The following is a 24535-nucleotide window of genomic DNA, read 5'->3' on the forward strand; positions in this document are numbered from 1 at the left end:
TCAAGTATATTTAACATCTTGTGCAACGAAAAGCAATAGGGTGCAAAACAAAAAAGTTTAGTTAAGTCATGAACAATGGCAAATATAAAGACTAGGTTGTCTAGTTAGAGCCTTGTCGTAGAAAGGAATCCAATTGAGGGTATGAATGTTCTCAGACTTTCATTAGGCTATGTTCAGGTGAATTTTGCCATGAGAATTGATTTTACTTCCTTTTTGAAAGATGCAGTGGAGGAATTCAGTCTGGTTTCTGGGGGTAGAGCATTCCATATCCTGGGTGCCATCCCTGAGAAGGAGGGATTATAAGTTTTCTTCTTGTAGAATCTTTGTGGTTTCAGAAGAAGGTTTTCCGAACTTCTTGTGGATCTTAGACCACCAGAGATTGTCAGTTTCTGTGTCAGATAGCTGGGTGCATTGTAGTGTATGGCCTTATGCATCATGCACGCTATTTTCAGGTGGATTCTGGCTTCAAATGGTAGCCATTGCAAGAATTTCAAGTCTGGAGATATGTGGGACCATCTTTTCGAGACAGTGATGAGTCTCGCTGCAGCATTAATAGAGGCTCTTAGGGGAGCTGTTGTAGCTTTAGGAAGGCCGCAGAGAGAGACACTTCCATAATCCACACGCGGGATAACTAGAGCTTGAACTGCCAAATTGAAGTCATTGATTGGCAGGAAGGGTTTCAACTTCCTCAGAGTATTTATCTGGAAGTTTGCTCCCTTTGTAGCGTTGCTAATGTGTTTCTACATATTGAGGTTGCAGTCAAGGGTTATACCCAATGATTTAACTGAGTCCACAATGGTTGGTTGAACGTTGAATACAGTAAGATGTTTGAGCCAGTCATGCATTATGGGGACTTTGGCAGGTGGCACCATTAGAAGGAATTCAGTTTTAAGAGCGTTCAATTTGAGATGGTTCTCTGCCAGCAATGTCTGGGTGTTCCTAAGCATTGTGTTAAGCAATTTAATGTCTTCTAGGGTGTGAATCTTAAGGTAGCATTGAATTCTAGTGTGAGATTAAAATTACTTTATTTTTGTATAAAAGATAAACACTGGGTTGGACATTACACTCCTGTGTCAGTTGTTTGACTGTTGAGTTCTGAGCTCTTGCTCCCCACACTACCTCCCTCAGAAGCATTGGACTGTTTGCACTCGCTACCATGAGAGTCTGTTGTGGAAAAGGATGCACTTGGCCCAGTTTGAAGAGTCATGGTAGGACGGACACTAGGACACCAGTGGCAAACGGCCTCAACTATCAGAATTTGAGCCACGTAGCCTTTGTCTCCGTCGGAATGGGGTCTGATACTGGCTTTCTAAGAGTAGAATATATATTAAGAAATGATGCTACCTTTCCTTTGACATTTAATACCATGAATCTGGGCCCTTTACTCTCCGGTTTACTTGTCTATCACTATCCTATCAAGTCTATGGACCAGGCAGCATTATAGCTTTTACTTCACTGGGCTTCCAACTGTTTTATTAATATTGCTCTCTCTTGATCTTATATCACAAAAAATTGCCAGCAAGGGATTTATTTCACACTCTTATTCACAGCATTAGGGATCTCTAATGAAAAGAGTTTTAGATCCTAGCTGTAAACATCAGTTGCTGTGTTGTATTTTAAAAGTCCAATTATTTGGGACAGCGTAAAAGTCACAATGTAAAGCTACCACACTAGCCAAACAATAAAGAGAAGCAACACAAAGGAATTATGTATCAAAATTGTTATTATTTTGAAACAATTATAAGGGTTATTCATCTGCCGGTCAGTTGAACTGACCGGCAGAAGCTCGTCTTTTTTCGACCTTAGCGACCAGACAAACGAATATTCTAGAGATTCTCCATGAATATAACGGTGATCTAGAGACGAAGTATCTTGATCCTGAAACCCCATTGAAGTTGTTCAGTAAAAACCTGCTACCAATGAAATCAATCCTATGAAATCTTCCAAACGTGACTGTGGGTTATAGCAGGCTTCTCTTCTATCCTTTACAAGGGTCATCGGCTCATACCTAAAAATTCGTCCTGATGATGGTCTTGTGACTAATCTTGATAAGACCGAAACGTCGACCTTCACGTCCACTCCTGCTATTGTTGACATCTTGCGTGCAGTGTCTTACTGCGAATTTAGTAGTAGTCATTGTATCATATGTAACAGCTGGGACGTATTCTTTTGTACTGTTGGACCAATGAATGTTTTCCTTGTACATTAGAATTTTTTATGCTTCATTCTATTAACTGATGAATAACCCTTATAATTGTTTCAAAATAATAACAATTTTGATACATAATTCCTTTGTGTTGCTTCTCTTTATTGTTTGGCTAGTGTGGTAGCTTTACATTGTGACTTTTGCGCTGTCCCAAATAATTGGACTTTTAAAATACAACACAGCAACTGATGTTTACAGCTAGGATCTAAAACTCTTTTCATTAGAGATCACTAATGCTGTGAATAAGAGTGTGAAATAAATCCCTTGCTGGCAATTTTTTGTGATATATTATCTGCCCAAGCTCGCAAGGGTTTATTGGGTTACCCCCACTTCTCTACTCTCTTGATCTTAGCCAATATTCTAACAGCATTAGAAAAGCTACCAGGCTCACGTCCAAAAAGTTTTGCATTAAATAAAACTGTCAAAATAATTATATAATCATGAAACATGATGAACGGTATTTCATTTTCCTAAAAAAATTAAATAAAATGAGGCATACTCCCATCGCTTTCTTGTGTAGACATTACACTTGGCTGTCTGTAGTATCTACTTGCCAGGCCCCCATATTATTGAACATCATTATCAGCCATTACAGACTGCCTGACCATTTTATAAGACTACATTATATGCCAACCCTCATAAAAGTACTTCTTGTTCTCAAGAGACAGGATACTTCTCTGTGGGCTGAAAATCAACTATGTCCGTTTGTCATCAAGCAGGTACTTGGAGCACTAAATAAAACTTGCAAATCAGACAGTCATACACTACATAAATTCGGAATCTTGGTTGTCTCTCAGCCAGTCATTTTCTACCCAGGAAATTCCTAGCTCGAACCGGAGACAAGCCTCATTTCAGTTTCAACCCACATATTACTATGCCTTCATCTCCATCAGCTGTCTGTGAAAATTACAAAGTGCTAAGAAAGAACTAGGTTGTTCTAGTGAACAGAATGTGCCTGCAATAGGAGACATGCTGCTGTAGAATACAGATTTAAAATCATGAATCCCCTCATTGGTTTTTAAATTCAGCATGCTCCATTGGCAAGGCTTAAACAGTTGGAATTCCAGGCACATGGTGTCACAGAGAGCCTTCTTTTTTGTCATGAATATAGAATGATAGCATTCTAGTTGCTCACTAGAATGCTGTGTTGAAGCTAGCTTTGAACACAAGGGATTACCTGACAGCCAGCTGCTGTTGTAAGTGCATGTTTTACTCCGCATGTCAAACAGTTTTCTGAAATAGAAGTGGAAGAGGTCTGTGTATTTACAGAAAGTGTGTCCTCATTTTAGCTTCTGGGCCACTAATCATAATTTCCATTAGACAATCATGAGAGAACACTATTTTCTCTCAACCATGATTTATCAAATCCCAGTAGAGGATGGGCATTTTTCATATGATGAAGTCAACTTAAAATTCACAACAATTCCTAAATTTAGTATGGCACCACAACAAATGATTTTATTAACTAACTAAAGTCTGCAATCACTATTTCTGTATCCTCCAGTCTGACCAACAAAGCCAAACATTTACTGCACTGTATTTTAGTAGGACAAAAATGGCAGAGCCTTGTCACAGAATAAATCCCAACAGATACACTTGTTGTAACCTTCAATCTAAATGATACCATTAAAAACATACCGTGTAAAAAAAAAGGCAATTATAACCTCAGTTTAAAGGGTTTGGTTAACAATTGCAATATGAGCCAAAGGGGGAGTTCACTGGTAGTTATTGACAGGGGTGTAATAAGACTCTGAGCTTAGCCTGGGCCCTCCTGTTTCATCTATTGCTTAAATATTCCCCACAGTGTGCATGACTGTAGTGGTACAATATATCATTGAAGGTTGCAAAAGTACTCTACACATTGCAGGAAATGTGTTTGATGAAATGTATGTGTTTCTCAATCAGATAATGTTCACTCACTTTAACCTTGTTGTGACAGATGTCCGAAAATCCCTCTGCAGCGACACAGAAAGTATTGGCGGAAGCAGCGAATCTCGATCCCTTGATTCACCCACATCAAGTCCAGGTACCTTGTGCATGATATGGCGCTCATGCATTCCTTATACTTTTGAGTTTATGTCTGAGGAACTTATTATTGATTTGTTATTTTAGTTTTGTAGAACTCTTTTTTTAGGCACAAGGTAACATGTTTGACCAGGTTTGAATGCAGATGGGTACAAAAATATAAAATACAGGTTTAATTACTCAGTTTTGGTGCTGATTGTGAAATGCACTTTTCCAAGTAACTCACATTTGAACAGACTTCATATATCCAATTACCACTCCGGTGCTTCGGTCCACCCCAAGGAGAAAAACACGGACTCCAGAATAACTTCCTCACTGCTGGCTGCAGTGACTTTTATTAAACCAGGTGCGAGATGTTGTCAGACAGGATGACGCGTTTCGGCTAACGTGTAGCCTTGCTCACATACCTTGACTGCTCAGACAACTACATTTAAATACATTGGTGTAGGTGATCACGTGATTGTTGAAACTACACATACAATAAAAAGTGAAAACATACTGCGTATAAAAAACTACAAATAAACTTTTTTCTTAAATTGTAGATTTGAATGCCTTTCACATTAAAAGCTCATCTTAATTTTGAACTTTATGTTGATTGCAAAGCACAATGTTTTTTTCCTTGTACAAATACAACTACAATCAGGCTGTAGGTTAAACCAAAATAATAATAGTCATAATGATGATATTATTAAGTGATTGGCTAGATGTTATATGTTAGTAACACAGGAAGCAAGATAGCTTGAATGTAATTAAACATAAACTCAAAAACAATTCTATGCACAAATGCAAAAATTCTTGAAAATGCTACCCGGGTATTCAATCTTGTGATTATAACCTCGAATTGTCCGGGTATAAATCTCTAGTCTAAGTATTGGGTACCTATTGGTGACCCACAGCCTAGTAATGCCCAAAAACTAACAATATTATCGCAGTATCAGACAAACAATATGTGCAAAGTGAAGATTCCGTGCAGAAGAGTGTAGTTTTAAAAATTATTAATTCTAAACCAACAAGTGTATATAACACACTGAGTTGTGCTAACGGAGAAGGTTGGGTCTGAATCAGTATTCCTAAAATGTAACTCACCACATGGACCTATGGACTCTCATTGCCTGAGGAATTGTTCTTTCCTCTTATTTGACTCGATATATAGGGTCACACATAAAAGGTGAGTAAAAACAACATATATAGAAACACTAAAGCCAATCAACAAGAAAAATATAATGCAAAATATAATGAAAAGTTTGGTCAAGGGACAGGAAGAAACCCAAAAGGTGGTCTGCTCGGGGCCAATGAAGAACTCTGAGGCATATTAACACCTTCGACACTCATGACGAGCTCAGCTCGTCATGCAGTGTACTGCTGGTACACTGATGACGAGCTGAGCTCGTCATGAAACCATCATTTTGGATCATCCCCAGCACAGCAGGGGAAAATGCCTAGCATCGATGTGGTTATCAAGGACAGGCGATACATTATCGCCACTTTTATCGGCAGGAAACTGCTGATAAAGCGGCGATAATGGCCTTTATAATATGCTCTATGAATTCCAATCGAAGCCCATGTCAGATGTGTTCATTTAATAGTTGCAGTTCAGCAGTGTTGAGTTCGACATTGGTAAGATTGATAATTGTATTTTGGGCACTTACGTCTACTTTCTCAGCGTCTTCTTTTTGTAGAACTGCCCTCGTCCTCTGTTGTTTTGCACACTTGCGTCGTTGCCGCCTTTTGTAATTCCTGCGCTTGCGGTTTGAGGATTGGCATTCCTCGATCGTAGGGTTAATTTTCTCTGTTGTCCTATGTGGTCCATCTCTTCAGCATATGTCAGGGGCCCCAAAGCGGAATTACTGCTTGTTTCCGAGCCACTGCCCTCTGTGTCAGTGTCTGATAACGTAATGGTGGCATCTGATGATGAGGCGACCACATTACTCGAACTGACTGTTTGTCCTTTTCCTTGTTTAAACTGCGCCCCTACGCCGCCTTGTTTTTTAATAAGATCATACTTTCGGGCGAATGTGAAGACTTGGCCCCGTTTGTAATCATTTTTATCCCGACCAAACTTAAATGCTTTCCTGGCCTTGATAGTGTCTTCTTGTTTCTTGATGCGTCCTGCCATATCTTGGAGACTTTTGTCGATGTAAGCCTTGTTGGCTGATGTTGTTAAAAGACGCAGTTCTTGTTTTATGCGCATTATCTCATTAACATTTACCTCCCTGTCGATTGTTGCATACTTGATCAGGAGGCAAACAAGCCGCATTGATGCTTCTAAATTACTGTCAGCCCAGTCTTTTATTAGAAGCGGGTTGGGTATATATATATATTTGCAAGTTAGTACCTTTTCTAGTCATGACCTAGATTATATAGGGCACATATAGCTGCAGTGCAGGACTGGTTCTATAGCTAAGCAAAACTTGCCATCATGGCATAAATAGCTGGTTCAGATGGTGGATCACGCACTCACATCATCACCTGTAGAGCATTCCAATTTGACGACTTATACATAACAAATTGTGTGAAAGAGCGATAAAGCAAATGTTGACGAACCCCATACTGTTTCTGGGGTCAGGTTTATTTGTTGCAGCGGCACAAAACAATTATATACATATGGTGTATACCTGATGATTATTCAAAGCGATAAATATTAATGAACGCAAGCTTTTTTAGAAATATTAATTATATCTAAAAATCATCTACTGCCTTATTTACAATATTAACAGCAGATAGCGCACCCGATGCCCTCATGCTGTTCTTATCTGGCTGCTGTCTTGGTGATATGTGGCTTTACTATGAGGTTTCTAATGGCATTGCATGCACTTGTTGGCCCACAGCAGCTCTTGCATGGTTTATGGTCTGTTTGTTTCTCTGTCCAGTATAGTCTCTCGGACACCTGGTGGGGTCTCAGATTCTTATCGGTATTCAAAGATAGTTGCTCCATATCTATTTAGACCACTGCAGGAAGCTGATCTTCCATTCCTTCATGGACTGCTTCCCAACCAAATTGGCCTTGAAAAATAAGCATTCCAATGCTGCCAGCAGGTCACATCCATTGCTATATACTCGGGTTAAAGTATAATTTTGTTACACTACTTTGATTCTTTGGTGCTACTGGTTACTTCATCCCCTTGCTTCTATGTTCTCCTTATTTTGTAGCAGGTATTGTTACAGCCAGTCCTGCTTGCTATTGTTTCCTGTTCCTCGTGTTTGTCATGTCTAGCCCTCTCTCTGGTGTCTGCTTGGTTGTTCCACAGCCCTTCTGTTCTCTGATATTTGAGATGGATCTATGTTTCCTACTTTATTTAGAAAACCCATGAAGGTTTTATTGTGCGTTTCGACCTTCCACGTACAGGAGCCGTCTATCAGAGACTTCCACTCTATCAAGCTAGGTATTTAAGTGCCAGCAGGGAGACTTCGGAAAAGTGTCAACCTAAACTCGGTATTGCGTAGAAGGAGACTATAGATTGATGCTTGTGCCCTGCCTTTGGAAGCAAGACACTTATCTTAATTCCAGAAACAACTATAATCTTCGGTACTCGATCAATCAGTGTCATCTTGGTTACTGTTCCTGGGTGTAGAAGCACAAGTTATAAAAAAGTATCATCTGTTCCACCTGGTATACTTAAATCGTTATTAGCCATATTTGAAGGTATGCTATGCCAATGTTCTTGGTTACAAGTCCAAGAATAGTTATGAATATAGTTACAAGCCAACAATGGAGCATCATTTGAAGACAGGTGTAAGACATATACTTGAGAAAACGTGCATTATTATATTTGTACACCACTGGTGAAGATCTTATGATCATATTAACGTGGTTCAGGGAGGACAATTCCTCCAGGCACATCCTGTGTTATGGCATAAAATGTGATTGAAATTGAAATACCAGCTCTGTGACCTTCAAAGAAGATGAACTACCAGTTGCAGATGATGATAGAAAAGAAATTAATTACCTGAGAGAGAGTACATTTTGGACCCCCTTCATTTGTAAGAATAACATAATGATGACTTACTCAGTATATTATATTAAGAAGGTCCTCTTCCTTTTTATTAAATAATAGGTTTTCTTATTACCAAACTCAAGGGCACTTATTTTAATACACGTCTAATGGTGAAACCCCCAAGGCTAACTCATGACCTACAAAACGCATTGAGCTCAAGCGGGGTACACCTTGATTATCATTTTGGGCATCCCTTGAGAAATCTAACTATTGTTTGCAGTCCGTTATCTTCCAGTAAAGCCTGGAAGGGCTGGCTCAAAACTTTACCAGCAACACAATTTAAAACCACAACCTACTAGAGATATATTCAGTGCATGCATCAAAAGCAGATCTGGCATGTGGGACATATCACTATCTTTTCATTTTGGAAAATGGTTTGATGTGTAGTTTCTTGAAACACACATACACAATTTCTGTAATATTACAATGGCATATTCTTGCCAGTATTGAAAGTATTGACTGTCATCTTTGTTTAGGACTAATGGCCCGAACGTTACCGAAGGCCCCTTCTACAGGCACAATGTCCTCGGACGACCTAGAAGACAAAGAGTCCCCTCAGTCGTACGAAAATGGTGAGCAGCATGTATGATTATTGCGTTTAATAAGCAAAAAAGACAGTATTTAGGAAAATGGAGGACAAAAAAAATAGCAATTTCCTTCCATAAAATCTATTTATTTCCCCATGTCGTGTGAAAAATTTAACATTGTCGGCCTGTGCTAAGACGGCTTCTCCACAGCGGGTGCCGAGTTCCTGACTTATTCATCTCAGCTAATGTTATATATTTTTATAGATGTTGGAAACATGTCAAGCAACAGAGGGAGCTAAACCACTGTAAAATGGACATTGAATTCACAAGATTATATGTACAGCTCATCTCATAATCTGGATTGTTTCTTTCAGTTTAAAAATGTTAAATAATTTGTGTCTCCACTTGCAGGGTCTAGTCAGTCACTCTCTAACACTTACTTGGAAACACTGTACAACCTTCTGGACTGTGCACATTTCCACATTCATCAATACCATGACAATAGCAACTTCTGCATGAAGGTGTTGAATGTCAGTGGTGTCGCATAGCTCGAAAGCTGTCCTGTTAACCTCAACGGAAGGCCATCACCTTTCTGAATCTCAACAACTCTCAAACTGGAATCTGTGTCCTTCCCCTCGATCCTGCCCTCAATATTAAACTAGCTCCCACTTTTATCCCCTAATCACATACCCTTACCTCTGATCCATCGTTTCAAAATCTTAGGTATTACCCTGAGCTATTCACTTATTCTCAAAGTCCATATTGACAAAACCTATATGTGATATCTTTCATTTTCAGCTCTGACCAAAACCAAACCTCTCATTCAGTTTCTCATTCTTGACTTTTGTTCTTCAGCCCAAGCCTCAGTCACCTTCAGACTGGACTTCTCTAACGCTGGCCAAATTACTTTTCCGACTGTTCTCTCTATCCTATGCAAGCTGTATTTCACTGCACTGGATACTTAACATGGTTGTATGATGGAACCATGCATGCAATTACCACCCATGCCTTTACAACGAATCGTTTTACTACACATACATATATAGACATATATATATATATATATAGTTTTATATATATATATAAAAATATATTTGAATACATAGATGCATACGTGTATATGTATGTATATGCATAGCACCTTCCCACCCAAAAATCCCTACCCACCCTAAACCCTAAAAGTACCCTTACCATCCAAAAATTCCTACACAACCTAAACCCAAAAACCCCTTAGCACCCGAAAACCCATACCCACTATAAACCCTAAAAACGCCTTTGCCACCCAAAATCCCATACACAACCTAAACCCCAAAAATGCCCTCAAAACCCAGAAACCCGCACCAACCCCAAACCTTAAAAACCCATACCCACCCTAAACCCTAAAAATGTGCTTATCACCCAAAACCCCATACCAAGCCTAATAAAAAAATCCCTTACCACCCAAAAACTCATACCCACCCTAAAAACACCCTAGCCACCCATAAATTCCTACCCGCCCTGAACCCTAAAAATGCCCTTACTATCCAAAATCCTATACCCACACTAAACCCCTAAAAAACACTATGGGCATATTTACCAGAACTGACGCATCGGCATCGATGCGTCAGATTTCTTACGACTGCCACATATACCCTAACAACACCATGGATGCGCTGTATTTACAACAGAGTGCTCCATTGCGCAAGGATTTTTGGATGCATCAGAAATTCTGATGCATCTTTAGAAGCTAAAGTGACGCATTGCTGGACGCAACTCCAGCAATGCGTCAGAACACAGAGGCGAGTCCCATGTTAAAAGCCCTGTGTCAATCCTTATGCCTGGTTTGAGGAGGCGTATGGATTTTGATGCAGTCAAGTTGTAGAGTGACGCAGTGAAAAGTTGTCAATTTCAGGGCATTCGTTCTACATGGCTTTTAACGTAGGAACACTTACCCTGCATACATTATACCTGGCGCAGGTATAATGTGACGCAGGCCTCTACAAACATACGCATTGGGTCCAATGCGTCAGTTTGTAAATATGTAGCAGTGTGGAGCACTGATTGCACCAACGCTGCGTCAAAAGAATTACCCTACAGCAGTGCCAGCTCCTTGTAAATATGCCCATAAATATATATATATATATATATGTATATATATAAAAAAACAATACTTGCCTGTACCTACCTGTAAAACGTTTAGCACGCATATGCCTTTAACATTCATGGCTTTACAAAATTAAAATAGATAATACTTTAAAAACCTTTATCAGGCATATGCCTTTATCATTCATGCCTTTAGAACGAAGTTCCTTGCAAATGCATATACTCGTGGTACAGGCATTTTCGTGATAAAGGCATGCGTGCTAAAGGCATGTGTGGCAAAGGCATATGTGTGGTAATGGCTTCGTGGTAATGGTCACACATGATTATGACCACGTTATAATGGCTGTTTCCCACTTATCATACGTTTTCGAGTAATTTGACCATGTTTCCCAAGCCTTACAATATATTAATTGGACCCCTATCAAACCTGGTCTCTAAACGTACCATCTCAGATGAGCCTCTTACGACCCTTAGTAAAAATGCTGTAAGAATTTTCAGTCCACTTTTTAAAAAGTGAAACATCTCTGCTGAGAAATTTCCTGCTGCTACCCCTAGAATTTAGAATTCTCTATTTCCTTGGGAATCTCTCTTGATCCCAATTTACTTTCTGACAACTATAAAAGCTGCACTTATTTAGAAAGGGCAACACAGCACATTTAAGATGAGCACTCTGCTAGTTGATCCTGGTAACCTGTTGTCCTACATTCCAATTAAACGCTTCACTAGTTGTACCAGATGTTCCAGTATGTGCTTTGCTAACAACTGTCATTCTTTTTATTTTTCTGTTTTATTATTCATTTTAAAACGTCCAGTCACTCCAGGTTTAGCAGCACTATATGTAAACCTCTAAAAATACCTTGTTGTAGAGCATCTGTGGTCACTTGTTAGATCTGTCGGTTTATACTTCGCTCAATTTCAAAAGGAAAAAAATCAGGAAGCAAGGTTACAGTCATAGCTGTCTGCTTGACTCATTATGCCTCGAAGCGAAGGGTACAAGTATGAGAACAAGAACAGGAAAGCGGTGCATAATGTGTTGTCAAAAACTGAGAAGAGCTTTGGGGCATTTAAATGCCTCGTGCTCCCTCATTCATTTTATCATATCCCCACAAAAGCCATTGACTCAGAAAATGTTAACTTGAAATCCATATGTGGTTTAACTGTTTACTTTTGAGTTTTCTTAATACTCCCATCAAAAGGGTTTAATAGGTTTCTACAATGTTATTTTTCTTTGATTGTACATCAACTCTGTTTTTGGTATTTTTGGTTCAGATGACGTGGCCATAGAAAATGGATTAATTGTGGGACCTTATCGGAACATCACCCTTTCCAAAGCAGCAATGACCCACAAGCTGCGTAGGCTGAGGGGGCCCACAAAATGCCGGGATTGTGAAACATTTATGGTCTCTGGCTTGGAATGTGAAGAGGTAAGAATAGAAACCATAACCTTCAATGGTAGTGACAAACCTCTTGTTCTGGGTATATCCCTTGGTTATTTGTGACTTCTTTGTGACTTCTGGGTTGTCTTGGGTGTCAGGTGTGACTTCTGATTATTTGCGAGTTTTTGTGTTGGTCTTTCTTTGTGGGTTACACATGGCTTCAAACTTTTGTTTCTTTTAGGTTGCCTCTTCTGGTTGTATGTCGTTGGATTGTGCTTCTTTTTTTGGTCTTTGGGTCATGTGTGGCTCCTGCTTATTTGCATTCCATTGAGTTATGTGTGCCTTCTAATTGAATTGTGGTTTCTGGTCATTGGGCTACTTTGTCATACAATGGTCATTAGTTTGTTTTTTAGTTATGCTGGACTTCTGGTAATTGGGTGCCCTTGGATTCAGTGTGACTTCAAGTTATGGGCTTTGAGCACATTTCCTGCGTTGGAACGTGTCTCTTGTATTGCAGCATGTCATCTGAGATAGATCATCTCTCATTGCTCAATGCACTACTCCTGGCTCTGGTTACTGGTTAAACCTTCCTCACATCAAAGGCTTTCCATATGTGCAAGGCTATCTACCTGGCAATAGTGTCTTTTGCACTTTTGTTGCATGGGTTGAGACCACATTTATGAAAGAAGATAGTCTTCCTAAAAAATCCCTAATGCAAGAAACTAGCGAAATTACAGCTGATCTCTGTACAAGAAACATCACAACAGTAGCAGAATAACAGACCATGTAATTCTACAGAAACTGTCCAAAATCACGGGCTGGAGAAGCCCTAATGGCTTCTTCCATGGGAGTGACGGGTAGTTGTTTACATGAAATCTGAGATCTTTTGGACAGTCCAGGAAAACGACTTACAAAGGATGCTTAAGATGAATTAGCTTTTGGTAAAATGGGACTCTCTCACAGTTGATAGGTTTATATACAGGTAAATAGGTTCTTGCAGAAACAGAGACTTCAAAGATCAACATGCAATTTGAAGGTACATCTTCCTCTCTGTGCTAGACAATTAAGGGAAATAAGAAGTGGGTGAATCAAACTTTTTGGTTCCAAGAAAAAATCTTTCAGCAGAGTTATTTTTTTAACCCAGGAAAAACTAGACCTAGGTACTCAATTCCCGCCATAGGTACATGTAATTACCAACTTGTTTGACAGAGTTATGAAGTTGTCTTCAGGTAGCAGGGCCTTGAGACCCTCACGGGTGAGTAGCGCGCTTTATAAGCCCCTGATTGATTGATAGCATTAGCTTTATTTTGCAAAGAAGATGGAGCTGAATTAGCGAACTGGGAGGACTCAGAGAAATGCCTTGCGACTTTGCATTAGGAGCAATGTGGGCGGGACTGTGCTAGGTCTTTACGGGAGTATAAAAGAAGACCCATCTTAGGATGCAATCTTGAGTCATCCAGTTCTCAAGGAGGAATGTAAAAGCTTTAGGTCTTTGGAAAGTCAGAAGTAGATGAATTCCTTAGGTAGAGCTGCATGGCATTGGCATATTGATAACACGCTGCAGAGACTGCAGCTCCTTTTTATTTTATCAGTCCATGAGCATTTCTTGATTGGCAAGATCCCTCTGGTAAAGTATTAGTACTCTAAAGTTGTCTTTTCACCTTTTAGTCAGTGTTTTACCTACTGCAGAGAAACATATTCAACAACTGGAAAGTTTGAAATCACCTCAAACAAGGAAAAGATGCCCAATTGAGAATCAAATTGTCCACATTAAAATTGCCTATGAGGGGGAAGGTTTGGGTGTGCCAGATCCAGAATTTTAGTTCTTGGATTCCTAATTACAACATGCTCCTGAGTGACTGGCAGAAATCCCTACTAGAAGGCATGGATTACTAGGCTGTCACAGCAATGTGAACCTCAAATATCAGATTCACTTCCAGCTGAAGGAAGGTTCGGGAATACCTAACTTACTCTCCCTGATGTAAATGGTTTGGGACTCTGTTACCAGACCGACAAATACTTTTTGTCACAAAACGGATAATAATTCAGACCAAAGCAACTATCGCATGATTGCCTTATCAGTTCTGGAGGCCAAATGCTAAGCTGCCCTCTTAGACAAACTCACTGCTTGGGCCCAAGAGAAAGCCCTAATTCCTTGTTTTCAGATAGGTTTTAGGGCCTCTAGAAGATCTTGTGATGACATCGTAGCCACGTCAATACTGACTGAATGCCGTACAAGTGACTTAGATGGCATTAACCATAACAGGATTAGAGAAAATTCACTTTATGGGGGAACTCTCGATCGCTGTTGTGGGCAGTCCAATTCCTCTATCGTAATATGTGGGTTCAAGTAAAATTAGGCAAGTTTCACCCTGTTGCATAAAATACCCACAATAGGGGCAGCTGTTCAATATTTATGTGGCAGATGTGGAATTAAAATAATAGTGCCTATCATCTCAAGCTTTGTGGGAAAACTGTGTTAATTCTGGAATATACAGATATCACAATTCTGCTACACAGATCTAGTATTGGTCTGTCACATTCTCAAGATGGCTTGGCTATGTATTGTATCAAGAATGGCCCAGTAATAAATATGGTTAAATCAAATGTGATCATCTTTGGTATAAAAAAGCAGTAAAATCAGATGGTATTTATTGTAATTGGATTGTTCCCATCATAGTAAACAAGTCGTGAGTGCCCAACTACAAGTGAAACTGGTGTTCTGACTTTTATATTGGCTGTGGCATCATGCTAATCTAGCGTGTGCACAGAGACCTAGACCCGTCCCTGACAAAGTGTTGTGACCTGTCCTCTGCTGGAGAAGCACACCAAGCATGCCCTCATAGTAGGTAGGGTACTAATGTCCATTCATTGGATGTATCACATATTACATTCTGGTGGAGGTGTTCTGTGTTTTTGAAATAATAGAGTGACCAGACCTTTTTCCCGTGTCACCGTGAGTGCAGTCTACAGCCCCCACTGGTGTAAACTTTTGCTGTGATGTGAAACTGAGAACCTGGTGCTGACAATCTTCGTGCATGTTGAGTGTCTATGTGAGTACCAGGACCCAGGTTTTATAGCCATAGTAGAAAGAACCACAGGATGCCAGTGGAAAACAAAGTCAACCACCATGTTTGGGCGTAGTACACCCTGTCCACCTGTACCATCTCCAACATAATACCTCCACCCACCTCCCAAACGTGACTGACGCCCATTTGAATGATTAACAACTAAATGTATCTGCATACAGAAATTTGTGAATTTGGCTGCAAGAAATAGCTAAGCATCACATCCACATTTCCTACTTAAAATCTAAATAAGAATCACTTGTTTTGCTTTTCTTAAAATTGCCAAAGCAGCTTATGATGTAATCAGAACCAAATTTCTGTTCTTTTTGGTATACGTCACTAAGGCATTTTTAAGCAAATTCGACGATTGGTTTGTGGCCTTGCAATTAATTATTGTAACCACTCTTCTTTCACAAATCGGGCCTCATTATAGCTCAAATATAGTCTTCTGTGTCAGTCTGTGCCACCTCAGGCAAGTTTGTTGCATCTTTTGCATCGCTGCAGTAAGTAAGAGAAGGTACATTCAAAACCTATATTTGCTGTGAATTACAAAGCTCCGGAATCAATCTACAGAACTTACCAGAATGATAGAAACAATGCACCTGCATCAAGTTTGGGAGAGAGAAATACATACATTTTTTTTCATTTTAAAGGGATCGTAAAATAAGAATTACAATTAAAATCCTTTGAAATGGACCACTTCCAGTAAAATGAGACAGCCCATTTTTGCAATGCAGTTGTACTCTTTTGAACTTCATTAGAGTTGCCCTAAGTATCACAAAGCAGGATGGTTCTTCCATTACACCGTACGTTTTTTGTTATTTGTTGCGCTGCTTTTCTTTAGATAGCATTTTAATGAATTTTGGTGCTTTAAAGTTTTGCAGGAATGTTCATTATGTTGCAAGCTTTTACGCCATTTGTTATGATGATACTTTTATGATACCATTTTTATGAATTATGGTAACTTAATGTTTTATACAATTGTTTTAAGATTGTAAGGCTCTTAATAATTAGGTTTTTGCGGTGTTTTCGTTAAATAAAGAATTATGAGTGACTGACTGACTACTCTTTAGGATATACTCAATATTATCCCCTTGGGTCTACCCTTTTTCATATCACAAAGTAAGTGATTATAAGAGGCTGTGGTTTGGACTATTCAATGGAGGTGAATAAAAGACAAGCAAGGTGACTCCTTAAGATTGTTAACGTATGAGAATGCAAATGGAAGTATTGTGCATATTATTTGCAGTTGCATTGTTCTACAGCCTGAAAAGGAGCTATTTTTAGGGCCTTCCTTTAGAAGATTAGGCCTTCAAGCATATAGATAAGTCATCATGGGATAGCTCTGACCTGCAGTTAGACAGTGGAGTTACAACATTTATGAAAGCTGTAAACAAGCAATTAAAACTGGTTGAACAGAAAAAAACACCCACTTTGATTCATTTGTTTTTTTTCTGTACAAGAGCACAGGTGGGTGACTTGTAATGTTTTCATCTTTGTTTAAAAAAAATCTTGATTCCCTTACATTTTAGTAGGATGTTAATGAGTTTGATTAGCATGACATATCCACCTAGATTAATTTGTTCTTTGTATTGAAAGTGATCACTCAAATCTATACATTTTATAACTTTCTGATTAAAACAATTTGTCCCAGCTCATCTATTTTTTTCTTTTGATATTTCAGTGTTACTTGACGTGCCACAAAAAATGTTTAGAAAGTCTCCTGATTGTTTGTGGCCACAAGAAGCTGCCCGGTCGGACAACGGTCTTTGGAATAGAATTTAAACAGGTGTATCGCGACTTCCCAGAAGAAGTCCCTTTTATCATCAGGAAGTGTACTGCGGAAATAGAGCACCGAGCCCTTGGAGTGCAGGTAAGCAAAATCCCAGGACGACCTCCCAATGCCTTGCTGATCTGTACTTATTATGGCTGAAAGGTGCCAGTTCTTCAAGCTGCTCCAACTTCTAACTTCATGAAACAGCTATCAAATGTCTGTCCCTTTCTTGTGGAACTGAACATCACCTTCCCTTGCTGAAGTCGTCAAGGACATGAGTTCAAAGGAAGACTGGGACTTTTTGCCAATCTTCAAAAGATCTACAAACAGAGATATTCCGCTTTCTGCCTTCAACTGTTTGTTAAATAAAACACCACCTGTATGCAGTAGTAGTGATTATGATAATATTAATAGTAATAATAGCAGTAACAATAATAATAGGAACAGCAATACTACCGATATAGCTAATAACAATGATTTTATACCAGCAATAATAACACTCATAATAATTACTTGTTTTTTTTAATAACATACATGCAGTTACACAATGTTGTAAACAACATGGTGAATATTCTAAAAGCGTGCACACAGCTCTGGTTTGCACCGATGCAGACTCTCATTCAGTGCAGCCGGCTCAAACTAGGGCTGTGCATCCGATTACCAAAAGTTGTGCTTTCACCAGGACACACAGTAACACTCAGGGCTAGCGCATGCAGTAGAGAGCAAAGCAGTGAAACACATGATAGAGGTTGGTCGTTAAACAGCTGCCCAACGTTTCCCTCCTGAGCACCCCTGGCCGTTCTTTGGAGCAAGCCCAAGGTACCCTCGGGTGCAGTCCAGTCGAGTTCCCTGGGAAACTCTTAACCTTCACTCAAAGTGTAACCTGTGTACCTTCGCATGGATTGTGCACGCTTTTCAAATCCCTCAAATGTCTCTACCTATGCCCTTGCGTTTGTAATATAGTGGGTGTGCATTAATAAGACTGTTCCCTCATTTGCTTGGGGCCATGGCTTTACAGATTTGTGGCATCACCCAATTTGAATTGCACAGGGACACCTTTGATCATGTCAGCCACCATATCCCACTAAGTGTGCGAGTACCTACCCAGGAGGCATGGGGTGTTGACAGACATTTGCTTCTTTCGATGGCTTCTAATGGTGAGATTTGACCCAGGTTTTAGGTAAATGTAATATTGCATTTCAGGGAATTTATCGGATCAGTGGTGCCAGAGCTCGTGTAGAAAAGCTGTGCCAAGCATTTGAAAACGGAAGGAATTTGGTTGAGCTTGCCGATCACTCCCCTCACGACATCACCGGTGTATTGAAGCAGTTCCTGAAAGAGGTACGTAAACACTGGCAAACTGGCTGTAGCATCTTCCAATTGCTGTAGTCCCAAAAGATACTGCATTTTTTGGCTTTAGTTGTAAAGTGCTTTGAATTGACCATGCTGTGGTATTTAGCCCTGTATAAAACACCAAACACAAATAGAGTACAGGAACCTCTTTAACTTGGAGGAATGGAGAGAGATTACACAAGGCTGCCGGCATCTGCTCTTTGGAGAACGATATGCAGCACCATGGCATCTGTCCTTAAGGTGTTTTTAGGATGTAAATCATAAAGAACTCGATTTTGTGTGAGAGGGGGTGGATTTCAAACCCAACTGGCATCCCCACACATCTGCAGGAGCGAAGTGGAGAGGAAAAAAGATCCTGAGGGCACAGCCCTTAGCATAAAATGTTCTTCCCTTAAAGCACTTGTATTTAGCCAACGCAAGCCTCAGTTTAGAGAGTCCAAGATACAGTAGAAACTTCCCCATCAGTGTGGATTTTTTTGAATGGATCGACAGCAATTGGGTATAGGCAGCATCATGTCAGTTGAGCCTGACACATGATGGACAAATGCCTCAATGATCTTTTGAAGACACTTGCTTATTGTGTGGAAAATATATTTCTTAAGTGCTGCATTTTTGCTTTAGTCAGAATTAAAATCTGGTCCAATTGGTACATATGTTATGCCTCAATTTGAATAAAGTACCATGTGGATAAAAGTCATATATGACTGTATATAAAAAAAAAACTTACAAAAAACTGGAATACAAAAAGAGTACATTTCAAGAAGTCACGGCCCATACACCCTATCATCTCTCACTCAACACATTACTGCATGAATTTCTTAACATAAACTTAACCTAACCCTAAACCTTTAACACCGACCATAATCCGTTCAATTTATTCTTCACAAAATCCTCTACCCTGAAATGGTCACTAGAGGGGCAGAACAGGAAAGACCATAAGTACAAAAGACATTTTGAATTTGCAAACGTTGCAGTGCATGACGTGGCAGAATAATCCTGAAAAGACCATTTTAGAAAGTGCCAAGTTACCTGTAATTGCACTCACTGTAAGTCCGTGTGAATCACGAGGAGGAGGAGGCAGCACTTCTCCACTCTTTGCAACTAGCCAGGAAATGTATCCGTAATTGGAGACTGCCTCTGCGTTTTACCAAATATTGAATGCTTACTGAATCCAAGAAGCAGTCAGTAACCAGTTCTAAATGGGTCATAAGGGGCAGCTATGTAGAGCAGGGCTTCATTTTAGAACCACTACCAAAAACTTAGAACGATTAACTTTAACAACGCACCTAGCTTTGATGGACATGAGGAGGGAAATGTTTTTAATGTAACTAAATCCTTTTGTGATGGCACAATGTCATTTATAGACAGCACATTTTTCATTAAGATGGGCACTAAGATTACACAAACCGAGTTTTTCTGATACAACTAAATTGCGAAAGTCTGAAAAGAGATCCCCTTTGGATAAATGTCACACGCCAAGCATCAATTTGCCACAGACACTCTTCACACACCAGTAAGATGAATCATTAAAAAACAGTGACAATATTAATTTAAAAAAAATGTCATTAATATAAAACAGACATCATAAAAAAACTGTACACAGTTTGGAATACAACAAGGAAGAAATTGTTCCAATTTGTGTAGAGAAGCTACAGTAGTCATAAAGGGATCAATTATTATTTATTTATATTCCAATCTTCCTTCAGACTAATTGTCTCCTCAGACTTAAAGTAGTTTTCACTCTTAAAAGCATGGGCAAATAATCTACAGCCATCACCTTCTTCAGGAAAACATAATTCATTCCCAATTACCACAGTAAAATCTGTCAGTCCTAGGGTTTTTCTCATATGCAGGATTTTCTGAGACAATTTATTTGCATTTAGACAGACACAGGAGTGATTTGGACCACAGGTTCATTGTGCCACAAGTTTCAGATTTTAACACAACCTAAACGTTATCAGCATGCAGAATATAGTGCGACCATCCTAAAGAAAAACAATGCAATAATATTGACAACTCTATCTTCAAGTTATTTCGATCTCTACAGGTGTTTTCTGCCCTAGGACAGACAGATTTTATTGTGGTAATTGTGAATTAATTATGTTTTTGTTTGATTAATATTGTCACTGTTTTTTAATGATTAGAATTGTATATGTGCTAGGGAAAGACCACAAGGACCTGATGATTACATTATACACTGTGCTTTATATGTTTGCAATGATTTTCTGAATACATCTGTATCTTTTTTATATTTTGTATTTTTACATTTCCTCTCTGTTCATCATACTGGTGTGTGAAGAGTGTCTGTGGCAAATTGATGCTTGACATTTATCCAAAGAGAATCTCTTTTCAGACTTTTGTCTTTTTTGGTACCCTACCCCTTTGGTTGTTGAGTTGCTCTTTGTTTAGAAAAACGAAATTGCGCACAGCTGATAATGTGTGAAAATCGAGTTTCAGTCGATATTTATCACTTATGCATCACCAAGTGAAGTGCCTTGATTTGTTTTGACCCTATTGAAATCTTTGGTACCATCACACTTCACAATTACAGAAAATGTGCTTCATTTTTGCTTACTTAACTGCAGAATGTGTACAGTTCATTTACAGGTATTTATATTGTGTTGTGTGCTACCAAAAAATTACACCCTACAGCCTTTCTTTTCGCACTCCCTGTACCCAAGCAAGATTGCCACTAAGTTCCGGAATAAGTTCACTTCAGATAGTACATTCAGAACTTTGCTTTAACGTTGCCGGGTCGCTTAACAGACGCTGTAAAAACACAGCGCTATAAAGCACCCAGCTAGTTAGTACCTCTAGCACAACAGTTTTACATATTCTAAATAAGTATTTCGTGTACTGTTTCCCGTTTTAGCTTCCAGAGTCTGTTGTTCCATATAAACTGTATGATGAGTTTATGGCCCTCGCAAAGGACATTCAAAGAATAGGGGAAGGAGCCCAAGCTGATGGAGAGGGAGGAGAATCCAGGCTCCGACAGGATACCTTTCAGTGTATGCGGGACATACTCTGCCGGTTACCAGCCACCAATTACAATAGCCTCCGACACCTCATCGCACATCTCTACAGGTACGGAATGCTTCAGATATAAATTGCCATTGTCTTATTAAACATAGTTGCACTTACTTTGAACAGATAATGTAAGTGGGAGCAGATCAGATAACCAAATATAAATGTACACTAACCCAAACATTGCCTCTAAGGGAGTTCTTTTTTACAATGCAATGAATCTTTCTTTGGTGAGTAGAATCCAGAATATGGCTGTTGCCAGTGGAGTTGCTCATTATTAATGGAGAATATCTTTGGTTTGCAGACTATGTCCAGCCATTAGTTTTCATCCCAGGAGCCACTTGTCAGTACTGCAGGGGACCTTTGATTGGCAGAGTTCATGAGTATTGGAAACAGAGCTGCTGACATCCACATGGACATTAGAAGTTAGGGTTGCCCTGAGTCTTCAGTCAAAAAGGTCCATTTAGTCCATGTCAATGGAGTTATTGGCTAGCACTGGTGAGCATCTTTGTTTGGCGCCCATACTATGGCTGTTGCCATCAGAACATTGTTTGTGGAGATCTTTACTTGGTCTGTGAAGCTTAGTTTAACGGTGGACCTCAAAGGACCTTTCACAACATGGGTCTTTGGCTGTTCTAAAGAAATGGCTTTCTGGGTTATTTTCTGAAATTCAAGTTTATTACCTTTCTGGTGGGTATCCTACCTAACTGCAGATTCCTCAGTTTGATAAAGTCCGTAGATGCTAGACTGAATCTGGGAAATGCAAAAGGAGTGTTCCTGCATGCCAGTTAGTAGCACTGTGCAACTCTGCATCCATGCCGTTCTGCTCCATTAGTGATAAACAGAACTACTTATAAGCGTCACCCATGCGCCCTGATGTCCATTTGTTTCATGAACACATCTGCGCCCTCAGATGCAAATCTTATCAGCGAACTGAACAAACTAGTGTAAGATTCCTATATTGGGATCCTTTTAGATGGAAGAGACCATACCACAGAACGTAGAGATGGGGGGCTTTTTAGGAATCTGCCGTTATATAGAGTATCCATCAGCAAGAGTATCACCAAAGATAAATAACTTGTTCTTGTGATATATACTTCTGACTGTAGATTCCTCACCTTATAATAGATACCAAAGCAGTACCTCCGGCCGTGGTTGTTTGGTCTGTGAAATGGTTCAGAATAAAGTCCTGCAGGACCGTGCAGGCAAAATGCCCATCTTGACAGACCTGAGTGTCGAGCCAGTAGGGCTTCATGAAAGTGTGCAGTGATGTCTGACAAATATACAGCAGAAGCTCTCCGTGTGCCAACTCTGGGATAGCAGCTCTGACTGTGGTGGAGGAGCCCTTGGGCATTCTGGAGGCTGCTCCTTAACTAATGTGTAGCAGATCTTAATAAGAAGACTATCCATCGAAAGATGGTCCATTTCTGCACTTCCTTTACTTTCTTTGCTCCAGAGAACAATGTTTGTAAACACCGAGTGCTCTCTTGGGGACCAATCAATGGAGTCTCTCGTCCTTTTTCAAGGGATGAGGAGGAGCAAGGAAGGTTGGAAGCTTGATGGCTTGGCCAACATAAAAAGGCATTACCATCTATGGTAAAAATGCAGCTCATGTCCATAACACCAGTTTATCTGAAAACAAGAAAGTATAGAGCGGCAGAACCAAATGGGCCTGAAGTTTACTCACTCTGCAGGCTGCTATAATCGCCACGTGTAAACCTTTTTTTTAGAGCAATGGGCAATTATGCATTGGTTGAAAGGACTACACATCAGAAAGGTGAAGGCTAAAGTCCCACTGTAGCATAACAAAGTGTGTTGGCAGAAACATATGTTGCAAATCTTCCAGAAAATACATCTCAACAGGTGATTTCAACAGTGACGTTTGGTCCAGCAAAAGTAAAAAAGTCTGAAAGAGCTGACCGTTGACCCATTCTGTGCCCATAGCAAGGCCTTGTTGGGATAAAAATGAAGCAAACAACAAAACATTTAACAGATTTGCTCAGTCTTCACGTATGGAGGTGCCAATTGAGCAAGTTCGGTGCAAGACTCTACCCTGCTGCTGCAAAGGGACATCAACCTGCAGTGGAAGTCTGATCGGAGGTCAGATGCTCAGGGTAGCACACTCTGCTGACCCAATTCAAAGCAACTAAGATGACTTGTACCAGGTGTACAGGATCCCCATGCCCCACCCTAGGTGAAATGTGTCTCAGAGAGAGCCTTCTAGGAAACCTGCTTGTTGCAATACCACATGGTGGTGGTGTTGTCTATGAGAACCTGCACCAGCCTCCCTTTGATGGCTGTCAAAAGGCCTTTAAATCAATCAATCAGAGTACTTGTAAAGCCCGCTACTTACCCGTGAGGGTCCCAAGGCGCTGAGGGGAGGGGGGGTGCTGCTACTGCTCGAAGAGCCAGGTCTTGAGGAGTCTTCTGAAGGCGAGTAGGTCTTGGGTCTGCCGTATGTGGGTAGGGAGGGTGTTCCAGGTCTTGGTGGCGAGGTAGGAGAAGGATCTGCCGCCGGAGGTCGTTCGTTGGATGCGGAGGACAGCGGCGAGGGCGAGGCTGGCGGAGCGGAGCTGGCGGGTGGGGGTGTGGAAGCTGAGTCTGCTGTTCAGGTAGGCTGATCCGGCGTTGTGGAGTGCTTTGTGTGCGTGGGTGAGGAGCTTGAAGGTGATCCTCTTGTCGACCGGGAGCCAGTGTAGGTCTCTCAGGTGGGGGGTGATGTGGATGAGGCGGGGGACGTTGACGATCAGTCGGGCGGAGGCGTTTTGGATGCGTTGTAGTCGTCGTAGGTATTTGGCTGGGATTCCTGCGTAGAGTGCGTTGCCGTAGTCCAGTCTGCTGCTGATGAGGGCCTGTGTCACCGTTCTTCTTGTTTCGGTTGGGATCCACTTGTAGATCCTGCTGAGCATGCGGAGGGTGTTGTAGCAGGAGGAGGAGACGGCGTTGACCTGCTTGGACATGGAGAGGGAGGAGTCGAGGATGAATACTAGATTGCGTGCATGGTCGGTGGGTGTTGGTGCTGTTCCCAGTGTGGTCGGCCACCAGGAGTCGTCCAGGCTGAGGGGGTGGGTCCGAGGATGAGGACCTCCGTCTTGTCAGAGTTCA

At 40.4% G+C, this 24535-nt stretch overlaps 1 protein-coding gene across 4 annotated transcripts in view; it reads left to right on the forward strand.

The window, feature by feature from the left end:
• The window catches only part of GMIP (GEM interacting protein), a 353361-nt gene that overhangs the window by 314942 nt on the left and 13884 nt on the right, over positions 1-24535 (forward strand). For 2 of the 4 annotated variants that reach the window (XM_086961370.1, XM_086961391.1), the window contains 6 exons: positions 4146-4232; positions 8703-8798; positions 12105-12259; positions 16964-17152; positions 18257-18394; positions 21279-21490. In XM_086961370.1, the coding sequence (XP_086817496.1) occupies positions 4146-4232; positions 8703-8798; positions 12105-12259; positions 16964-17152; positions 18257-18394; positions 21279-21490 (877 nt within the window). The remainder of the gene's footprint in view (positions 1-4145; positions 4233-8702; positions 8799-12104; positions 12260-16963; positions 17153-18256; positions 18395-21278; positions 21491-24535) is intronic. The other 2 variants (XM_086961381.1, XM_086961401.1) reach the window with 1 other exon arrangement.

This window comes from Lissotriton vulgaris, chromosome 1_1 (genome assembly GCF_964263255.1).
Source record: "Lissotriton vulgaris chromosome 1_1, aLisVul1.2, whole genome shotgun sequence".
Classification (NCBI taxonomy): Eukaryota; Metazoa; Chordata; class Amphibia; order Caudata; family Salamandridae; genus Lissotriton; species Lissotriton vulgaris.